This window comes from Typopeltis vanoorti, chromosome 23, assembly GCF_054136105.1.
Source record: "Typopeltis vanoorti isolate ZY-2024b chromosome 23, IOZ_Tvanoo_1.0, whole genome shotgun sequence".
NCBI classification, from domain to species: Eukaryota; Metazoa; Arthropoda; class Arachnida; order Uropygi; family Thelyphonidae; genus Typopeltis; species Typopeltis vanoorti.
The window spans coordinates 23,293,953-23,312,454 of record NC_143571.1 but is presented as its reverse complement, the minus strand read 5'-3'; the positions used below and the strand labels follow the sequence as shown (position 1 = coordinate 23,312,454).

The following is an 18,502-nucleotide window of genomic DNA, read 5'->3' as shown; positions in this document are numbered from 1 at the left end:
GGCGGTATTTATAGTCAGTTATTATTAGTAGTAGTATTATTGTTATTAGCCCGAATATGTTTCGATAGCGATATGATTTGTATATTTAATTGAATCAATAAGATAATTTTTGTCAAAAAAAAGAAAAGAAATTAGTATCACTGTGCAACCAGAGTGAGTATTATCTGTGGTCAGGAGAATAAAAAAAAATTACATGATTTTGAACTCAAAAAATAACAAACAGACAATAACAAAAAACTCATCTACAATACATGAAGGTGATATACTAGCCTAATATTTATTTATATAATGGAAATTTAAAAATGATCAGAGACAACACGATCTACATATCATAATAGTCGCTGTCACGTGCTAGCTAATTTCATCTTTTTCATTTGTTTTCTTATCTATTTCCGATTGGCTGTTCTTTTGCTTGTATCATTTAACAAACATTAAACAAACCACGTGCAATAAATTTGAATTGGTCCACTTAGATATTAACACTTTATAATTTTATAACTGTTTTTATTCTTAACGTCATTCTGCATTTTTGGCGAAGACACCTATGTACCAACTTTCTCTTATTTTTATTGTAAAAGTCGCAATCGAAAAAAATGTGGTACTTCAGACTAAACTTAAAAATTCAAATGAAAATAAATTTCATTTTTTAAACAATTTTAACGAATATTTATAAAATTAAAGAAATAAGTTTCTTTCATAAAACTAATGTATAGTATAATATAACATATAAATAATTTTTTATACTCTAAATATAATAAAAAATATTTACATTTTCTTTAAAAAATTTAATACACCTTTTATATTTATATATACTAAATTTTATTATGATCCATGATGATTGCTTCGTTGAGTAGTTTTTATTAAATTATTCATGTGATACGTACTTTATATACTTTTGGTTGTATATGATACATACTTTTTTTTTTTGTCTTGGATGAGTAAACGTTTTTGATTTTGATAGTTTTAAGGAGGCAGTACAATTTTGAGGATCAAAAAATCAATTTTTTAATATTATTTTCTGAAAGTATGTACTTTTAAAAATCTGTTCCTCACTTTTTATCAAGAAATTCGAAAAATTTCCGAAGATATAGCCTATTATTCAAAGCGGTGCGCAGATCAGAATCGGAGCGCTTACCGCTCTCGCTTGCTATTAAACGAATAAATGCGTAAGAACCTGCAACGGGTACTGGCGCTTTGAATGCGAGAGAGGCCGATAACCGACCTAATACATTAATGAGTATTGAAAAGTAGGCGATGACAACTGCCTAAAACAAATGAATGCTATATGCGTCATAGCGGACAAAGAACGATCCTCTAAATAGTACTGCCTCCTTGAAACTATCACAAACTTACAAATTAGCAAAAAGAAAATGCCATAGAGGAAAAACCTGACCTGATAGAGAAAAATGGGTTTGATATTTGAAATCAGCGCACCCAAATTAGTAAAAAACAAGTGTCAGATCATAATCAGCAGAAAATTTTTTTTTTTGTTGGCCAGCGTAATCATTCCCGTGTTTGTGATATGGTTGTTGCTATGGAACTGTTTATGATTTTTTTTGTGCAACATAATGCAAATGAGTTGGTGCAACATATGGATAGATGGCTTGTTTGCAATGCAAACAGTCATTTTGTTTACTGCACTTCACAAATATAAGTACTCAATCGAGTCCAATAATATAAGCCAGGCATTCCAAAACAAGTATCGTTGTCTTGGATGGAAAAAAATTTTCGAATTTGTCTATGACAAAGAGAAACATTTATAAGCGAGATTCAACTGATGGTGAGTTAGCGGAGAATACACACAACTTACAGACACAACAAAGATAGATGAAGATAGAATTAATCGCCTTGCAGTCTCATTAATTAGGTCTCTGGAAAGTAACGCCAACTTTACGTGGCAGTGACAGGACATTGATGCGAAGCGTTAAGAGGAGGGTTAAGCGAGTGAGTTATCTGTTTCAGATAGAGATGATAAGGCGTTTTCTTCCGGGAAATTCAGGTCTTCATCCTCACAAAACAGATAAACTGGCCGGAAAACACACCTACAGTTAACAGACATAATGTACGGTTCTACATTGCTTTATTTGTCAATAAGGTGTTATTATTATTAACTTTTGCCTGGTTTTCACTGTAAACAATAACCTGTCATGTTTTTATGATGATCCCAAAAATGAGAAATTGTTCAATCCATGCTGTTTACGAGGATTTATGGCCAAAACAAATTAAAGCTATGAGCCTAATGTATTCTATCTATTAACTGAGTGTGTCCTGCCAGTTTGCATGGATGAAAAACTCAAATTTAGGGGAAGAAAATCATTTCTCTATCTTTATAAAACTAATGTACAGTATAATATAAAATATAAATACTTTCTATAGTCTAAATATGATAAATTTTTAAAAATTTTCTTCAAAAAATTTAATACACCTTTTATATTTATATATACTAAATTTTATTACGATCCACGATGAATGATTCTTCTAGTAGGTGTGCGGAAGAGTCCTTTTTTTAGGACTTCCAAAGTAACGAATGGCAATGCTGTAGCCAATGAAGTTTTAACTGAGGCTCGGCTATTGCCGTTACTCAGCCATGACTAGAGCGCATAGCTCAATAACACCCCATCCACAGAGATTTTCTTCATTCAGATGACGGGATAAAGAGTCAAGGACTCAGTCCATCTCCCAGTTCTTTTAAGAACTTCTTCGAGTAGTTTTTTATGAATTATTCGTGTATAAAATATAAAATATATTCACATCCAATTGAAAGTCAGCTCTAGTTGTGATTCTTTGCTTTCTACATGGGATTCGAGCCCTGTAGTCTTTCCACCCAAAGGTATCGTCAGTATCCACTGAGCTAAGGATCACAGTACACTAACAACACCAGCGATGAATGAAAAATCAATACGCAAAAAGCAAATTGTGATGTTACGTTTGAAAACCTTTCTACTTTACTCTTCACGAAAGACATAAAGGACGTGGATGGGGCTTCAAAGAACTCGTAGGAGGAAATAAAAGGAAGAAAAAAAATTGTTCTGTAAAGTTGGAGTTAACTGTGAATAGATAGTAACCAGGTTTAGATAAAAGTGGGAAGGTATTACCCATGTCGTGATGATTAGCAAATTAATAAAACAAACTTCAAGTTGCATTGGTAGTGGGCTATTTAAAATACAATTTTCGAGAGTCTCTTATTCTCGAAAATTGTGTTCAATTTTATTAATGCATCTTCAATGGAAAACTTACCAATCATACAATTTTGATTATGCTGAAGGTATTTGTTGATTTGTATGTGGCTTATAAACACAGTCATTTCGAAACAGTACTGACAGAACGCTTAAAATAATGATACACTATTATTTACAGTGATTTATAATTCTATTTTATAATAATTTATACCTATAGGTAAAAATACTGAATACTTCAAGACCACTTTATTTATTTTTTGCAATACCATGGCAACTTGTAAACCAGCACATTTCTATCACTTACACGAAGTGCAGGTTTTGATCATAAAGATGAGTTGCCTTCTTTTGGCTGGGCTATCGAATACGTATGAATTATTTTTGATTTTAAAATAATTCATACGTATTCGATAGCCCAAAAATAAAATTAAAACTAAAAATAAAATCTTCAAATATTGAAAAACTATTTTTAACCGAAACATTAATCATTTCTGAGTTAGTTAGCTGGCTTTCCTTACGCTTTTCTTTGGTGAAATTTGATATAGAATTTGAATTTCGTATTGATTTAATTTACAGTTTGAAAAAATGAAAATTATACTTGCAAATATTTTCAACTATAATACAATTATACAGTCCTCTACACTAATTTGATATATATCTAAATTTTAAACTTTCCAATAGATGGCAGCACGCTCGATTGGATATGATAAACGTAATATGATAATAAACAGTAAACATATAATATCGAAACACACACACACACACACATAGTTGATAAACAATGTACATTTTTCTCCCATTTTTTTTCTTTTCAGATATGTTAAACAGTGACAAACCTTGTCGTTATGAAAATCGCTTGTTCTACTCAGGGCAAAGGATACCCCGTAAAAATGTTTGCCATATTTGTACCTGTTCTCGAGGGCATATTGATTGTGCATGGATTGACTGTCCACCTCCTCCGGAAGGCTGCTTTGAAATGAATTTCCCAGGAGTGTGTAATCCGTCTTTATATTTGTGTCGTAAGTATTATAATTATAATGAAGAATTTTTTTTTCTCTCTCTCTCTCTCTCTCTCTCTCTCTCACACACACACACACACACACACACACACACACACACACACACACACACACACACACACACACACACACACACACACACACACACACACACACACACACACACACACACACACACACACACACACACAATCTGAACTTAGTTGTCAGTTTCTTAGGCTTTACCCAATAGCCAGTGTCATCCCCCTATCTTGGAACCACCGTCATCTCGTGGAGGCTATATCCTCAACTCCTGGGGAATAATCTTAAAGTGAATATAACATCGTAGCAGGAATGAGAATTCAGTCAGATATAATCTCATTCTGCAGTTGCTGCTGATCCATATCTCGAGCAGTTCGTTCCACTAGAGGTGCTCAGCTTCGTTGAGATCTAAAGCTGAGCAAGCCACTGAAACCCACATTCTTGCTCGTGGAGCTATTCTTGAACAATTTGTAGATTGTGACATGACACCTTACTGCGTTGTTAGCATTCAGCTATCGTTCCGATGATGTCAAGGACTCAATTTTCCAACTAATGACTCTTATACATTATCACGAGCATACTGACACGACAGAAAAGAACAGTTGATTCTTCCTCTTGCAATATATCTTCAACCCTATCAGCGTGAAACAATTCGAATCGGAATTGTTCTGTCCAGGCTGCCTTTTAGTACTACTGAATAGTCCAGAGTTGGTGTTCCTGTGCTAACGATACCCACAGTACTTGACGTTTGACAGGAGTGGAAATTGATGAGGCCTTTCTCTTCCTTCAATCCAAGCAAGCCACTGAAAGTATCGCTCCTGGAACCGTTCCTGAACAATTTCTGGGTTGTAATATAGCTCATTACTGTGTTCTGCAAAATAGAGCCCAGCCGATGTAATACTATAGATTATTATTGGATTGCACCTTCATTTTACTGAGACTGTTCTTCTGGAAGACAACGATTCTTTAACACTTTCATTGCCAAGCTGAAAATTGGAATTTCGTGTGGTGGCCAAATTTTTTTTATTTATTTTTTATTTAGTTAGCGACGTCCACGCGATAACGCGTGATCGGCCGTTTGGTGAGAACTCGCATCGCGCAATATCGCGTGTTTGGCAATGGACATGTTAACCTTACATCGGCCTACCATTTATCAAGCTGTCTATGGCTAAAGGAATTTCGTTATTTGGATGCACACTTCGGTTGTCGGGCAATTATACACTGGTGTCCAAAAGTTAAGGGCGTTATATTCTGTACATCAAATACAAAATAATTTTCATGACTATAGCCAAATGTGGACGTAAATTTATTGCCAGCATACTAATAAATTATAGTACACAAAACTGGGTTATCAATTTCGTACAAATTAAATTGCAACGTTTTTGACAAAAGTTATCAATTTTCTAAGGACATAGTTGAGGGATTAATGTACAGTGTTTACAAAAAACTATGCGGACAGACATTTCAGTATTGAATGTGTCCACCCCGAACTGCCATGCAGCTCTCACAACGTCGTACCATGCTTAGCACCAAGTGATTCGGGAGTTCTTGAGGCAAACTGGTCGACACCTGCTTCAGAGCGAGGATAAGGCTTTATTTGTTTTCTGGGGGGGGGGGATTTCGAGGAGAAATGTGTCTCCTCGAAATCCTTGATGGTTGAGATCTATGGAGAGTACTGACTACTCGATTCGATTAACATCCTCGGTCTCCAAAAGTATCTCCGTTGCTCGTGTACGATGTGGTGTGGTATTGTCATCCATAAAAACGAATTCTTTGCTTACAGCATCACGGAACAATCGAATATGACGTTGAAGGACGTCATATTCGATATAACGTTGCCCCTTTTTCTAGTACTTGAAGCTCGGTGCGTCCATTAAGCATAATGCCTCCCCATACAAGACCCAGGAACCGCGGTATCTATCCCTTTCAAGAACATTCTCGCAATGGTAAGCAGCACCACTTTCATGCCAGATCAAGTGTCGTATACAACACCACTGAACACGTGCTGTACGATGAACTGTGGATAAAGGGACGCAGATCACAAGCCTTCGGATGTATAGGCCTACTTGTTGCAGACGTCTTGTCACACTTTGTCAAGATATCTATTTACCTGTGCTTGAATGGAGCCGACTTGCCTTGATGCGTTGATTACATTTTGCTGTTATAACCAGAAATCTGTCTTCTTGCTCCTCCGTGGTAGAGCGAGGGGTGACCTCTTAGCAAACCTCTAGAACGCATTCCATTGGTTTGAAACGCTGCCGCTGCCCAGATCCTGGATACAACGCTATGTGAGATTCAAAACTCTCTGGTAATATCAGTAATTCTGCCGCCTACCAATAATTCTTTCCCGCTTGAAATCGTCCAGATGATGTCTTTGAGACATTACAAGACATCCAAGTTTGTAACTTTATTCCTTCACGAAAAGAACTTCCTTCAAACACAATTCGCACAGAGCAGCCTTTTACCTTTCATCCAATTGAGTGCTACCACATGACCCCTTTGCTCGCGATTCGAAAATTTGAATGTATACCCGTATTTCTACTCGAAATTGTCACAATATAAATTTCCATAAGCTGATTCGTCCGAATTTGCAGTTGTAATCTTCAGAAATAGTTCTTAGGTTTTGGACACTAGTGTAAGTACACCGTAGTTCCTGAATAGGAGGCAATTTCTGTGGTAGCCAAATATCATGCCTCATTAAAAATAGTTTTTTCAAAAAAAAAAAATAAAATAAATAAATCAATAAATAGAGACCCCCTCCCAGGGGAAAAACACGTGCCACCATCGTATGAAACTGACTAACTCATCTACAGTTGAAAAATCCTTCGTATCCTACACTGGATTCAGTCCAGGTCGGTCTTTCCGAAAGAGAACCCTCAAAACCGATTAAGTTACAGAAGAGACCTTTAGAAGAGTTTTAAATCACAGATTAAGCACACAAAAGCAGAATAAAGTAAGCATGCTATTTATAAAAGACCGATTGGTTTCGTCATAATTTTCGGGACTTCGTTAGACCCAAACAACCCACAGAAAAGAGCCGGAAAATACAAGAAAATATAAAAAAATACAGTGACTTACTCCAATTTATATATATTCTTAATGTTCTTAATATATTATTATTGTTATTATTACTCACAGTGTATGAGACCACTTCTCACATCCTTGAAAATATTCTGACCATTAGATATCACACAAAGATAGTGTAATAATGCTGTCATTATAACTCCTGTTCTTTTTCTTTATTTTTTTTTTAAACTTTGCTAGCTATCCCTTCTCATAATTACACAGCACCAAGAATACAAAGACTGACCACCACTAACAGAAGAGCAGACATTCCTCCCGAGGTGTTCTATGACGACTTCTTTGAAAAGCCAGGTTAGTAAGGAAATGTGTTACAATATTTATTCGAAGGTCAATGATATGAAGAGTTGAAAATTCAAATAAAAAAACTATATTCAAAAGAAGCCGTTATAGTTACCTCCCAATCTACATACGTTTTAACTTTTTCTTTTTTTTCAGACTGTAGCATCCTTGGTGTTCCTTATAAACGTGGAGATATTATAGGTGTGGCTAGTCATCCTTGTCTGGAATGCCGTTGTGCCAAAGGTGAAATGTATTGCTCCCCAAAATGCTGTTTCAGGCCAGGCAATGTTAATGAAGATTCGCTACAAGTTCTTAGAACTCTACGGCAAGGCTGGAGACCTATTGAAAGGCATCCATTACATCATCTAAAAGACGAATTTGAGAAATGGGGACATTAGAACATTAGTGACTTCCCTCCCTGCGAAGGGGGGGGGGGATTAGAAACTGCCTGGGGAGAAGAAACCAATCTTCTAGTATTCATATTCTTTCCTTGAAGTCATTAATAATGTTCAACGAGACATTTGCCAGCGGGAGAATATCATCCCAATACACTTCCTGGATTCAAAACAATATATGTCAATGAGTATTATCCAGACCTGTAGCATAGTTATCCGGAATCACACGTTATCTTGCCAAGTATATTAATTAATACTTTATAAGACTAATGTTTCTCTGAGTATAGTTTAATCTCGCTCACTCTGAAAAGCTTTCTGGAGTTCAGCAGGCATTATACCCGTATGTCTTCATTTTTATTGTTTCTACAAGATATACACAGTATATCTAGTAGAAGATATACACAGTATTTATTGCTGGTTTTAGCAGCAAACACCTCTGTTTTGTCATTTTTTCTGATAATCATATTTGCAAAACATTTTATATGTTATGTTAGATGACTCTTATTGTTTGGTGTAACATCAATATCATCACTTAAATAAAAGCTACTAAAGTACATTTCCTTATTATAGAAATTATTTAACTCTTATAGGCTTATTTTATTAGCTTACCGAACATTTTATTATTTGGTAAACCTCGATTTTGTTTAGGCAACAAAATGACTTATTAACTCACTTTATGTTGAAATTTCTAATAAAGGTTAACAAATGAATAAAACTTCATCATATCTCAAAAAATAGAAAGTTGAATATAAATGTATACTTATTATCTGAAATAAGATTTGGTGTATTAAGAATTTTTCTTTCTCAAATCAATAAATTAAGAATGGCTGCTAAAAATGAACAGAATATTTTTCCAAGTCAGTGTTCTTTGGAATGTAGACCTACTGTGTATTATTATCTAATAAAAAAATCTCAGCTGTTGTGATATTTATTATAACTACTTTCTCTAGTTACTAATCTTGGTCTCAGATTCGTGCGATTTGTTCAAATCACGGGCTTAACATTTTATTAGGTAGTGTTTATTTTTATTTATTTATTTTTTTAATTTCATTCTCTCTATCTTGCGTATTTAAATGATTGGTATTTGTTAAACAAATAGCACCAAGTCGCCTTTTATTCTGATTCGTAGTTCCATTTGATTATATATATTTTAGCAAGATACCGAACACCAGAGGGTACCACAGTCAGCATAGTTGCGTAATTCGATATTTTGGACAAATAATATTTAACAAAAAATGCTGAAGGGAATTTGCAGTTTGCAGGCGGCTTCATAATTATAGGAAGTGCAAAGTTACGCATATTAGCCTTAAGGGATTGTCAGCAAGGGCATTATTAGTGGCTGCTGATGTTGACTTTGAGGATTTTGATTACGACACAGCTAACCTTAATTCACTCCCTTAGAAAGAGAGCGAATACCGGAAGTTGCTAATTATTTTAATGAGATCAAAAATGCGAAAACTTTATCAATATGTAAACAGCAAATTCTTCTGAAAACTAAAGAATATCGATGTACATGTACTTTGTAAATAAGTAAGTATAAAGCATTTGAAACTTCGATCTTAATAATGATAAAGCAAACGGAACTGTGCAGAAATGAAACAAGTTTGAAATATTTACTTCTGCTACTGTTGAAGCAACTGATTTTCAAAAGAGAAACAGAAAGAGTGCGTGTTACTAATTTAATAGCTATCCTTAATATTAATACTAATTTAATATTAAGGATGATATACAGGACCCACAAAGAAGGACAATCTACAGTATTCAAGCTATAAAATGAAAAGTAGATGAGCAAAAAATAATATATATAAATATATATACCGGATGATTATAAAATAACGTCAAGTGTTCAGAGCCCTCTAGCGAGTAATGTATTAGACGAAACACACCAATATTCGGTAGACGTACACAGTGGAACATGGGGTTAACGGAAAAAAATAGTACCAAAAGTCGGCAACAGGGGAATTTTTGGAGCTGTTTACTGAGTAAAATGCATTAATTTGCATTATCGCGTTTCTTGTGAGCAATCATGCAATAAAAGGAAAGCCTGTGAGATTTCTTATCATTCGTAGACGAACTGCTTTTCGATTTCTTACATTACGTGAGCGTGCTTTGTTAGTCAAACTCTATTATCAGCGGAACAATAATGCCAGTGCATGTCTGCGTGATTTTCGGCGTATGAAAAATTTACGAAAAGAACCGATTAGCGTAACAAACTTACGAAAACTGATTCGGCGACTTGAAACTACTGGAACTTTAGCAGTGCAGGTAGGCAGGGGACACAAACCAATCAATCACCAACAAGTTGCAACTGCTATTGTGGAACAGGAGATGACGAATGTGCAGGGTACCAGCAGTGCACGAGCAATATCCCGATAAACAGATATCGCATACACAACGGTGTGGAAAATCCTAATCAGATGTTGAAGTTTTACCCCTATAAAATCAGTCATGTTCAAGAATTACGCCCTGGTGATGCAACCACACGAATCGACTTATCTTTGAGATTCTTAGCGCGCATGGAAGTGGATGATGCATGGCCGTGGCAGATTTTATGGAGTGACGAAGCGCACTTTTATTTGAACGGCGATATTAACACACGCAACTGTCGCATTTGGGCTGCAACTAATCCGCACGTGTGTCTGCAGATGCCTATCCACTCGCTCAAAGTCACAGTGTGGTGCGGATTTACGGCATCTTTTATCATCGGTCCATACTTTTATGAGGAAAATCGCCAAAATGGGCCAGTGACCTGTTCCGTCAACGCTAACAGGTATGCCAATATGCTACAGAACTTTGTGGTTCCACAACTGCAGCAAAGAGGATGTCTCGATTCGACCATCTTCATGCAGGATGGTGCACCACCCCACATCGAACTTCAGGTACAGCGTGTTTTGTGACATCATTTCTCTGATAGAAGAATCATTAGTCGTGCATTTCCCACGCCATGGCCACCGAGATCGCCTGATCCCAATCCTTGTGACTTTTGGCTGTGGAGATTTCTTAAAAGCGTCGTGTATCAAGGACATGTACCCGATATTCCAACTTTGAAAGATCGAATAACGTCACACGTGAGACAAATCGATTCCGATATGTGGCGAGCCACTGTGGAAAATGTCGTGCACCGTATGCAGTTCCTGGAACATCAGAATGGTGGTCATATTGAACCTCATTTGTAATTAAAAATAAACGTCATGAAATTGATGTGTGCTGTCTCTCATTTGCCATTTAGTTATTCCTTAGTCACACCTACTAAACAGGGGAAACTGTTTAGTCACGCCAACAGGGGAAATTTTGGCAGCGCCAAAATTTCCCCTGTTGGCGACTTTTGGTACTTTTTTTTTTTTTTCGTTAAATCGAATCCCCATGTTCCACTGTGTATGTCTACCGAATATTGGTGTGTTTCGTCCAATACATTACTCGCTAGAGGGCTATCTATCTATCTATCTATCTATCTATCTATCTATCTATATATATATATATATATATATATATATATAACCTGAAGATAATAATATATATATATATATATATATATATATATATATATATATATATATATATAATATATAATAACCTGAAGATAATAATATAATAATGTGAAAAAAATATATAAGCTGAAGATAACAATAATAATATATAAGCTGAAGATAACAATAATAATATAATAATAATAATGTGAAATAAAAAGGTGAACAGAGAATCCAAAAGTAATTGGCTGAGTTTCTTCGACAAAGTATATATTTATTTCTTATTAAAAAAATTAAAGGTGTGATTAAAAATTTTCGGTTATTATATTAAATATCTTAGAATATACAATAGAATTGTTAATTTATTAATTCTGTTTTTATTTTCATATGAATCATATATTTAAATAGAATAAATTAGAAATAAAACTTCTTGTATAATATATTTTATTATGATGTCATGCTATAGAAATAAAGAATACTGATAGCAATGTCCTTTATTTTCATTGTACATGCGCGTTACATATCATTGTAACACGCTATTGTGGTATTAAATTTGAATGAAGCCAGTTAATTAGCCATGGCAGGCAACTGAGTCTGACAAGTTTAGAGGGAAATGATTATGCTATGACATACTAGCGTTTCAGAAACTTTCTCGAAAATGGAATTTAGATTATTGTGAACATCATTAATGTTTGTATACAAAATCCTAGAATATTGACAATTGACATTTATGTCTTTTAGGGGTGAAATAGTTGGTATTATGCATAGAAAATCAAATCACATAATATAACACGAACGGTGTATATTTAAACTTTGAATTAAAAGTTGAAAGTTAGTTATTTATGTTGTTTATGATATTGAGAAATTTTGTATTTACATATTACATATAACTAATTATTATTATTATTATTATTATTATTATTATTATTATTATTATTATTATTATTATTATTATTATTATTATTATTATTACGTGACTATGGATTTAATTAAAAAAACTATGGATTTAATTAAGAAGTCTTCATGGTTAGAGAAATGTAAACAAAATGATTTATTGATGCCAGGCTTCAATATGGAAAGAGAATTTGTGGAATTTTTTAATTACAAAGATCTCCTCACTACTGCGAGAGAATAGTCAGTGAAAATATCCCTAACAAGCAATATTGCAAAATTATCTTCACTCTTTCTTCATATTTCTGTAAATACCCAGGATAAATTATTTTCAAAATCCTTTAAATTCGAATGCCAGAAACATCTTCAAGAAGATGACTTGAAAAAAAAAAAAATAATAATAACCAAGGTATGAAATGCCACCGAAAGGTTATATTTAATTTTTAAGAGTGCCTTAATTCACAACCAGTATATGCGATATTGCGGATGTGAACTTGACATGTAAATTGAGTACTTTTACGGTTAGTGTATGAGATTGTTTCCTTGTACAATAAACGCAAATATTTAGTCCTGTCTGAACACATAGAAGAGCTCAGGAAAATGGGGTAAATATTTTCCCCTTGAATATTAACGTTCGTTTGACAACCAGAACCTAACACTTATAGTACAGCAAACTAAAGAGAATAAAAAAAAATAAAAAAAAACTATGGAAAACTACCTTGTTTGTTTTCAATCTTTTCCTTCGTTTAGAGAATCAGGTTCCGAGTGTAGAAAGATTAAAAAAAAAAAAAACGTAAGGTAAAGAAGAGACCTGCATTCTATTCATGAGAAAGAACCCAGGAAGAGACAAGGAACTAGTTTTGGATGCAGGTGACTCATGTAACCCAGGTGAGACATAAATACGCTACCATCAGGAGGAGTTCGAAAAATAGCGGCCAGGAGAGACAGCAGACGGCTGAGAGATAAAGGACTAGTTAATTGGAAGCTTACTAAGACTTTGCTAAGCAGGCTTAAGGAATTTATTCAGTAAGTATTAAAGACTATTTAGATGATAATCGCTGGCTTTAATACATAGTACATAGTTAAAATTTAATTTTGTTAATTAACTCAGGAAAGAATTAAATACAATCGGGTAGCTAAAGTCTTAAATTCAAACTGTTTCTAGAAGACAATACACATTTATTTTAATGAGTGTTTATTTATTCATGGTAATTTTGGATTAAGAAATTGTATTAATGTGTTCTGAGAGTTAAGTGATGCAATATGATATTTGTATAGAACTCTGTATGTTTTTAAACCAGTAGATGCTTCTAAACTGACGAATAAACACGTGTTATATTCAGTGATACACGTATTTGAAATAACAGCACATACAAAATAATATATATATATATATATATATATATATATAAATTTTCTCATCTGGCAAAAACAACAAAGAAGTTTTATTTAATGTATAACTGCCTTTTTGCCACAGATATTATCAGTTTGAATCTATTTTTGCAGTTTAATTAGAATGTGATTTTATATTCTACTCTTATTTTTTCTTTGTAAATATATAAATATAAATGTATAATAAATACATTAAGATAAATATATAAATATAAATAAAATAACAAAATTAAAGGATAAAGTCTCTTATATCGCTTTATAAATAAATATTTAAATAAAAATAAACATAATAGAATAAATATAACATATAATAATCATTGTAAGTAAATAAAAGCAAAACAACATATAAATATAGTTAATATAAAATATAACATACATAAATAAATAAATATTTAAATATTTAATAAATAAATAAATAATAAATATTAAAAAAATTTAAAGCAAACTCTTTATCAACTTTTGGAAGCATAAAGATCTTTTATTTCCATAAGGTTGTGCTTCTAAATGTTGGTTGTTAATCAGTCTCCAGCTTTAACTTTCAACGATAGCTGAGCTCATGACTACTGATGATTTTTGAAGGAATCGGGCCAGGAATATAGCAGACAGCTTTCGCCATCTCGTGATCATAAGTCCTAATTTGTATTGCTATTTCAAACAACATGATTCTATAGTTGAATTTTCGAGTTGATCCTACATATCCTGCTTTAAACATGGACTTATTCGGAAAATGGTTGAAAAAAAAATCATCTAGTCGGCGATTAGATTCTATTAAAGCAGTGCTTTCCAAACTTATGGATGTAAACGTTCTATTTGAAAAAAGTGAAATATTTCACGTCCCCCCATCGAAAAAAATTGTAATGCAGACATATATCATTATAACATTTATTGTATTTATATTCAATACAATTTATATTCAAGATTTTGAGTTTGTAAGCTTTTTTTTTTCTTATCAATACCTTTGAAATGAAACTTACACGACTGCATATATTTATTAATATTCATTAAATCCCGAAATACGCAGGAAGCAAAATTTGTGAACCAACATCAATGTCTGATTTTTTCCATTAAAATATAAAAAATAACAAAAAAGAAATAATAAAAATTAAATACGTTTCTTTTAAGATTAAAAAAAAAAGAGCTACTTAGTCTTAAAATATTTTAAATTTGTTTTCATTATTTCACGGCCCCCCCCTCAACAAAACCTACGGCCCACAGTTTGAGAAGCGCTGTATTAGAGAACCAGAAACTTTGCTTGAAGGCTATATAGGTATAAAGCACTACAATAAATAATAAATGCAAGTAAATAAATGTCAAATAAAAACAATACATATAATTAATATACAAAATATAATAAATAAATAATAAATAATAAACAATATAATAAAAAATTTAAATCAAATTAAAAAACTTTGCATTTATTTTAGTTTAGAAAAAATCATGATTAAATTTTGTATATTATAGAACTCAATACAAAGGATTATATTATTTCCTTTTATATGACAAGATCAAAACAGGTATAGTTTTGATATTGTCAAAATGAATTTGGTAACTTTCATAGAAGAAAAGACATTGAGATCTCATTATATATTCTTTTATAAAGATCATGCATCTATTTGTTCTGCCATCAATTTATTTAATTGTGAACAATGTAATAAAAGAGAAACATCATTGAAATAATATTAATCAATTTAAACAATAATTCAAGTTAATTACAGTAATAATTACAATATTACAATTATTAGTATTAATTACACAACTAAAAATAAAGCTGAACGAGAATTACTAAAGCGTTTATTTTATTAGTGTGAGAAATTTCTACTTGCCCATCTTAAACATATAATATATATATATATATATATATATATATATATATATATATAACATAATATATTTCTTATATCTTATATTCCTTATAAGGACTGGCTTAAAGGGGCGAAGCAAGAATGCTTTTCATCTTCCCCGTTATCTGTAGAGGACAGGGTAGGGATAAGGTGTTATTGAGCTATTACATTACAGCTCTGATCATGGCAGGAGGGTAACAGCAATAGCTGATCCTCAGTTAGAACTTCATTGGCTATAGCATTGCCATCCATTACCCTCCAAGGGTATTAATTACCGCATCTCATGGTCGATTTATTCCACCTGCAGCTTCCTTCATCATATATTCCACCTGCAGTTTCCTTCATCATATATATTCCACTGCAGCTCCCTTCATCACGTATATATTCCACGTGCAGCTTCCTTCATCATATATTCCACCTGCAGCTCCCTTCATCATATATATATTTATTTTTATTCCACCTGCAGCTTCCTTCATCATATATTTCTATATATGTTTCTATACTTCCATATCTATCTATATATCTATTTCTATCCTTATAGTCCTTATAAGGACTGGCTTAAAGGGGCGAAGCAAGAATGCTTTTTATCTTCCCCGTTATCTGTAGAGGACAGTGTAGGGATAAGGTGTTATTGAGCGATTAAAGCTCTGATCATGGCAGGAAGATAACAGCAATAGCCGAGCCTCAGTTAGAACTTCATTGGCTACAGCATTGCCATCCATTACCCTCTCGGGGTTCATCATTCCAATAACCATCTATTTCTAGTTCTTAGAAGAACTTGGCGATGGACTGAGTCCTTGACTCTTTATCCCGTCATCTGAATGAAGAAAATCTGTGTGGATGGAGTGTTATTGAGCTAAAAAGCTCTAGTCATGACTGGGTAACGGCAATAGCCGAGCCTCAGTTAAAACTTCATTGGCTACAGCATTGCCATTTGTTACCCGGAAAGGAACTTATAATCTTATCTATTTCTATATTTCCAAAGTGTAATAATAAAGTAAAAATATGTATTTATTATTTTGGTGTACTAAGTATAGCTTAATAAATTCCTCAGTTGATATCTGAATTTTTCTAAAAGCCGATTTTAAAGAATATAAAAACTCATCGTATTGTATTAGAGTGAAAAGAAAATTTTCCGTCACCTCTTATGCTTCCAAGTCTTTTGTATTGCGACCGGTATTTCGTTTACTTTATTGTCAACTCTGCCTATTCTTTATGTTCTCGAGTGCTGCCACCCAGTGGCACTTTTCTGATTAGAAAGTGATGATTCATCACTTCTGGTGTTTCGACCTGATTGTCGAGGTCAGTAAACGGTCATCCCATCAGTAGATAGTTTGAAATTTACTTAAACATTCCTTCTGTTTGAAATTTAAAAGAGAAGCACTTTGAGAAGCACGAAAAGAGCTATTCATTCAGTTCAAGTACGCTTTCAAAGCGACAATACATTCCTAACTTTTGCACAAGTATGAATTTGCCTAAACTTTGAACAGATACACAGTTTTTTTAATAGCATTATGGGCACTCCGATGATACTTTCGTTTCTATATGCGTTGCTATCTTAATAGCATTCAATATTTTGAATTTAAATGTTGATTTATTTTATTAATATTATTAATTTATTTATTCAAGTACACTTTGCAGGCGTTTGATAAACAGTCCATGGCAAGCTTTTTAATAAACTTTTTTCTATATTTTAGAAATTTTAAAAATATTTTAAAATTCTATTTTCATTTTTATTATTAATGATATTTCTTTAAGACTTAAAATAATTTTAAAAGTATTTAATATTTTTAGAGTTTTTTTTTTCTAACACCTCTTTTTTATTATAAAAATGGAAATATTTGTTAAATATTTCAGTTTAATTTTTCATATTCATCGTATTTTCTAAATTTGTATATATATATATTTGTATATAATGTTTGAATATTTCTAAATTTGTATATATATTTGTATATAATGTTTGAATATTTCTAAATTTGTATATATATATTTGTATATAATGTTTGAATATTTGTAAATTTGTATATATATATATATATATTTGTATATAATGTTTGAATATTTGTAAATTTGTATATATATATATATATATATATATATATATATTTGTATATAATGTTTGAATATTTATATATATATATATATATATATATATATATTTGTATATAATGTTTGAATGTATTTGTATATATTTGTATATATATTTGTATATAATGTTTGAATGTATTTGTATATATTTGTATATATATATATATATATATATATATATTTGTATATATATATATATATATATATATATATATATTTGTATATATATATATATATATATATATATATTTGTATATATATATATATATATATATATTTGTATATATATATATATGTATATATGTATATATATATATATATATATATATATATATAAGATATGGAAGAAATATGTCTATTTCGTTTTCTTAATTTGGAGTCAGGGCAACAACCTTTTTTTTTTTTTTTTGGATTAACACTGCTTTACTCATTGAATAAAATCGAAAAACTAGTATAAATACAGGAGTGATTGGAGTAGAATTAATTCATTATTGTTTTAATATTTTCAACTGTAACTCATTTGCATAAAGAGACTACAAGTCCTCAATTCTTAAAGTTGAAGTATTGAATAAAAAAAATACTGAAATAAAACATAAATTAGCTATTATAAAAAACTTTGTCAGTTTGCCATAAAGCTTATAATTTGTAATTATATAATTTAATGCAGAGGCGTAGCTAGAGTGGTGGGGCGGTCCGCACTTTTAACCTTTTGCAGTTAATTCTAAAATATAGTATCGAGAACTCATTTCCAAATATTGTAATACTGCGAGTTTTCCTCACAACTGCTGTAAGTGTTGCTAGTTGTGAGAGGAGTTTTTCTAAATAAATTAAGAATTACCTACATTACTA

General features: G+C 32.1%; 2 protein-coding genes across 2 annotated transcripts in view; both read left to right on the top strand.

Moving 5' to 3' along the window:
* LOC150093690 (kielin/chordin-like protein) overlaps positions 1–8,899 on the top strand; it is a 34,208-nt gene extending 25,309 nt beyond the window's left edge. The window contains exons 4-6 of the mRNA XM_090413053.1: positions 3,992–4,195; positions 7,481–7,591; positions 7,736–8,899. Coding sequence (XP_090269179.1) covers positions 3,992–4,195; positions 7,481–7,591; positions 7,736–7,977 — 557 coding nt within the window. The 3' untranslated portion in view covers positions 7,978–8,899. The remainder of the gene's footprint in view (positions 1–3,991; positions 4,196–7,480; positions 7,592–7,735) is intronic.
* A 4,254-nt stretch (positions 8,900–13,153) lies between these two features.
* LOC150093689 (uncharacterized) overlaps positions 13,154–18,502 on the top strand; it is a 30,080-nt gene continuing 24,731 nt past the window's right edge. The window contains exon 1 of the mRNA XM_090413094.1: positions 13,154–13,358. The gene's annotated coding sequence lies outside the window, so the exon portion shown is untranslated. The remainder of the gene's footprint in view (positions 13,359–18,502) is intronic.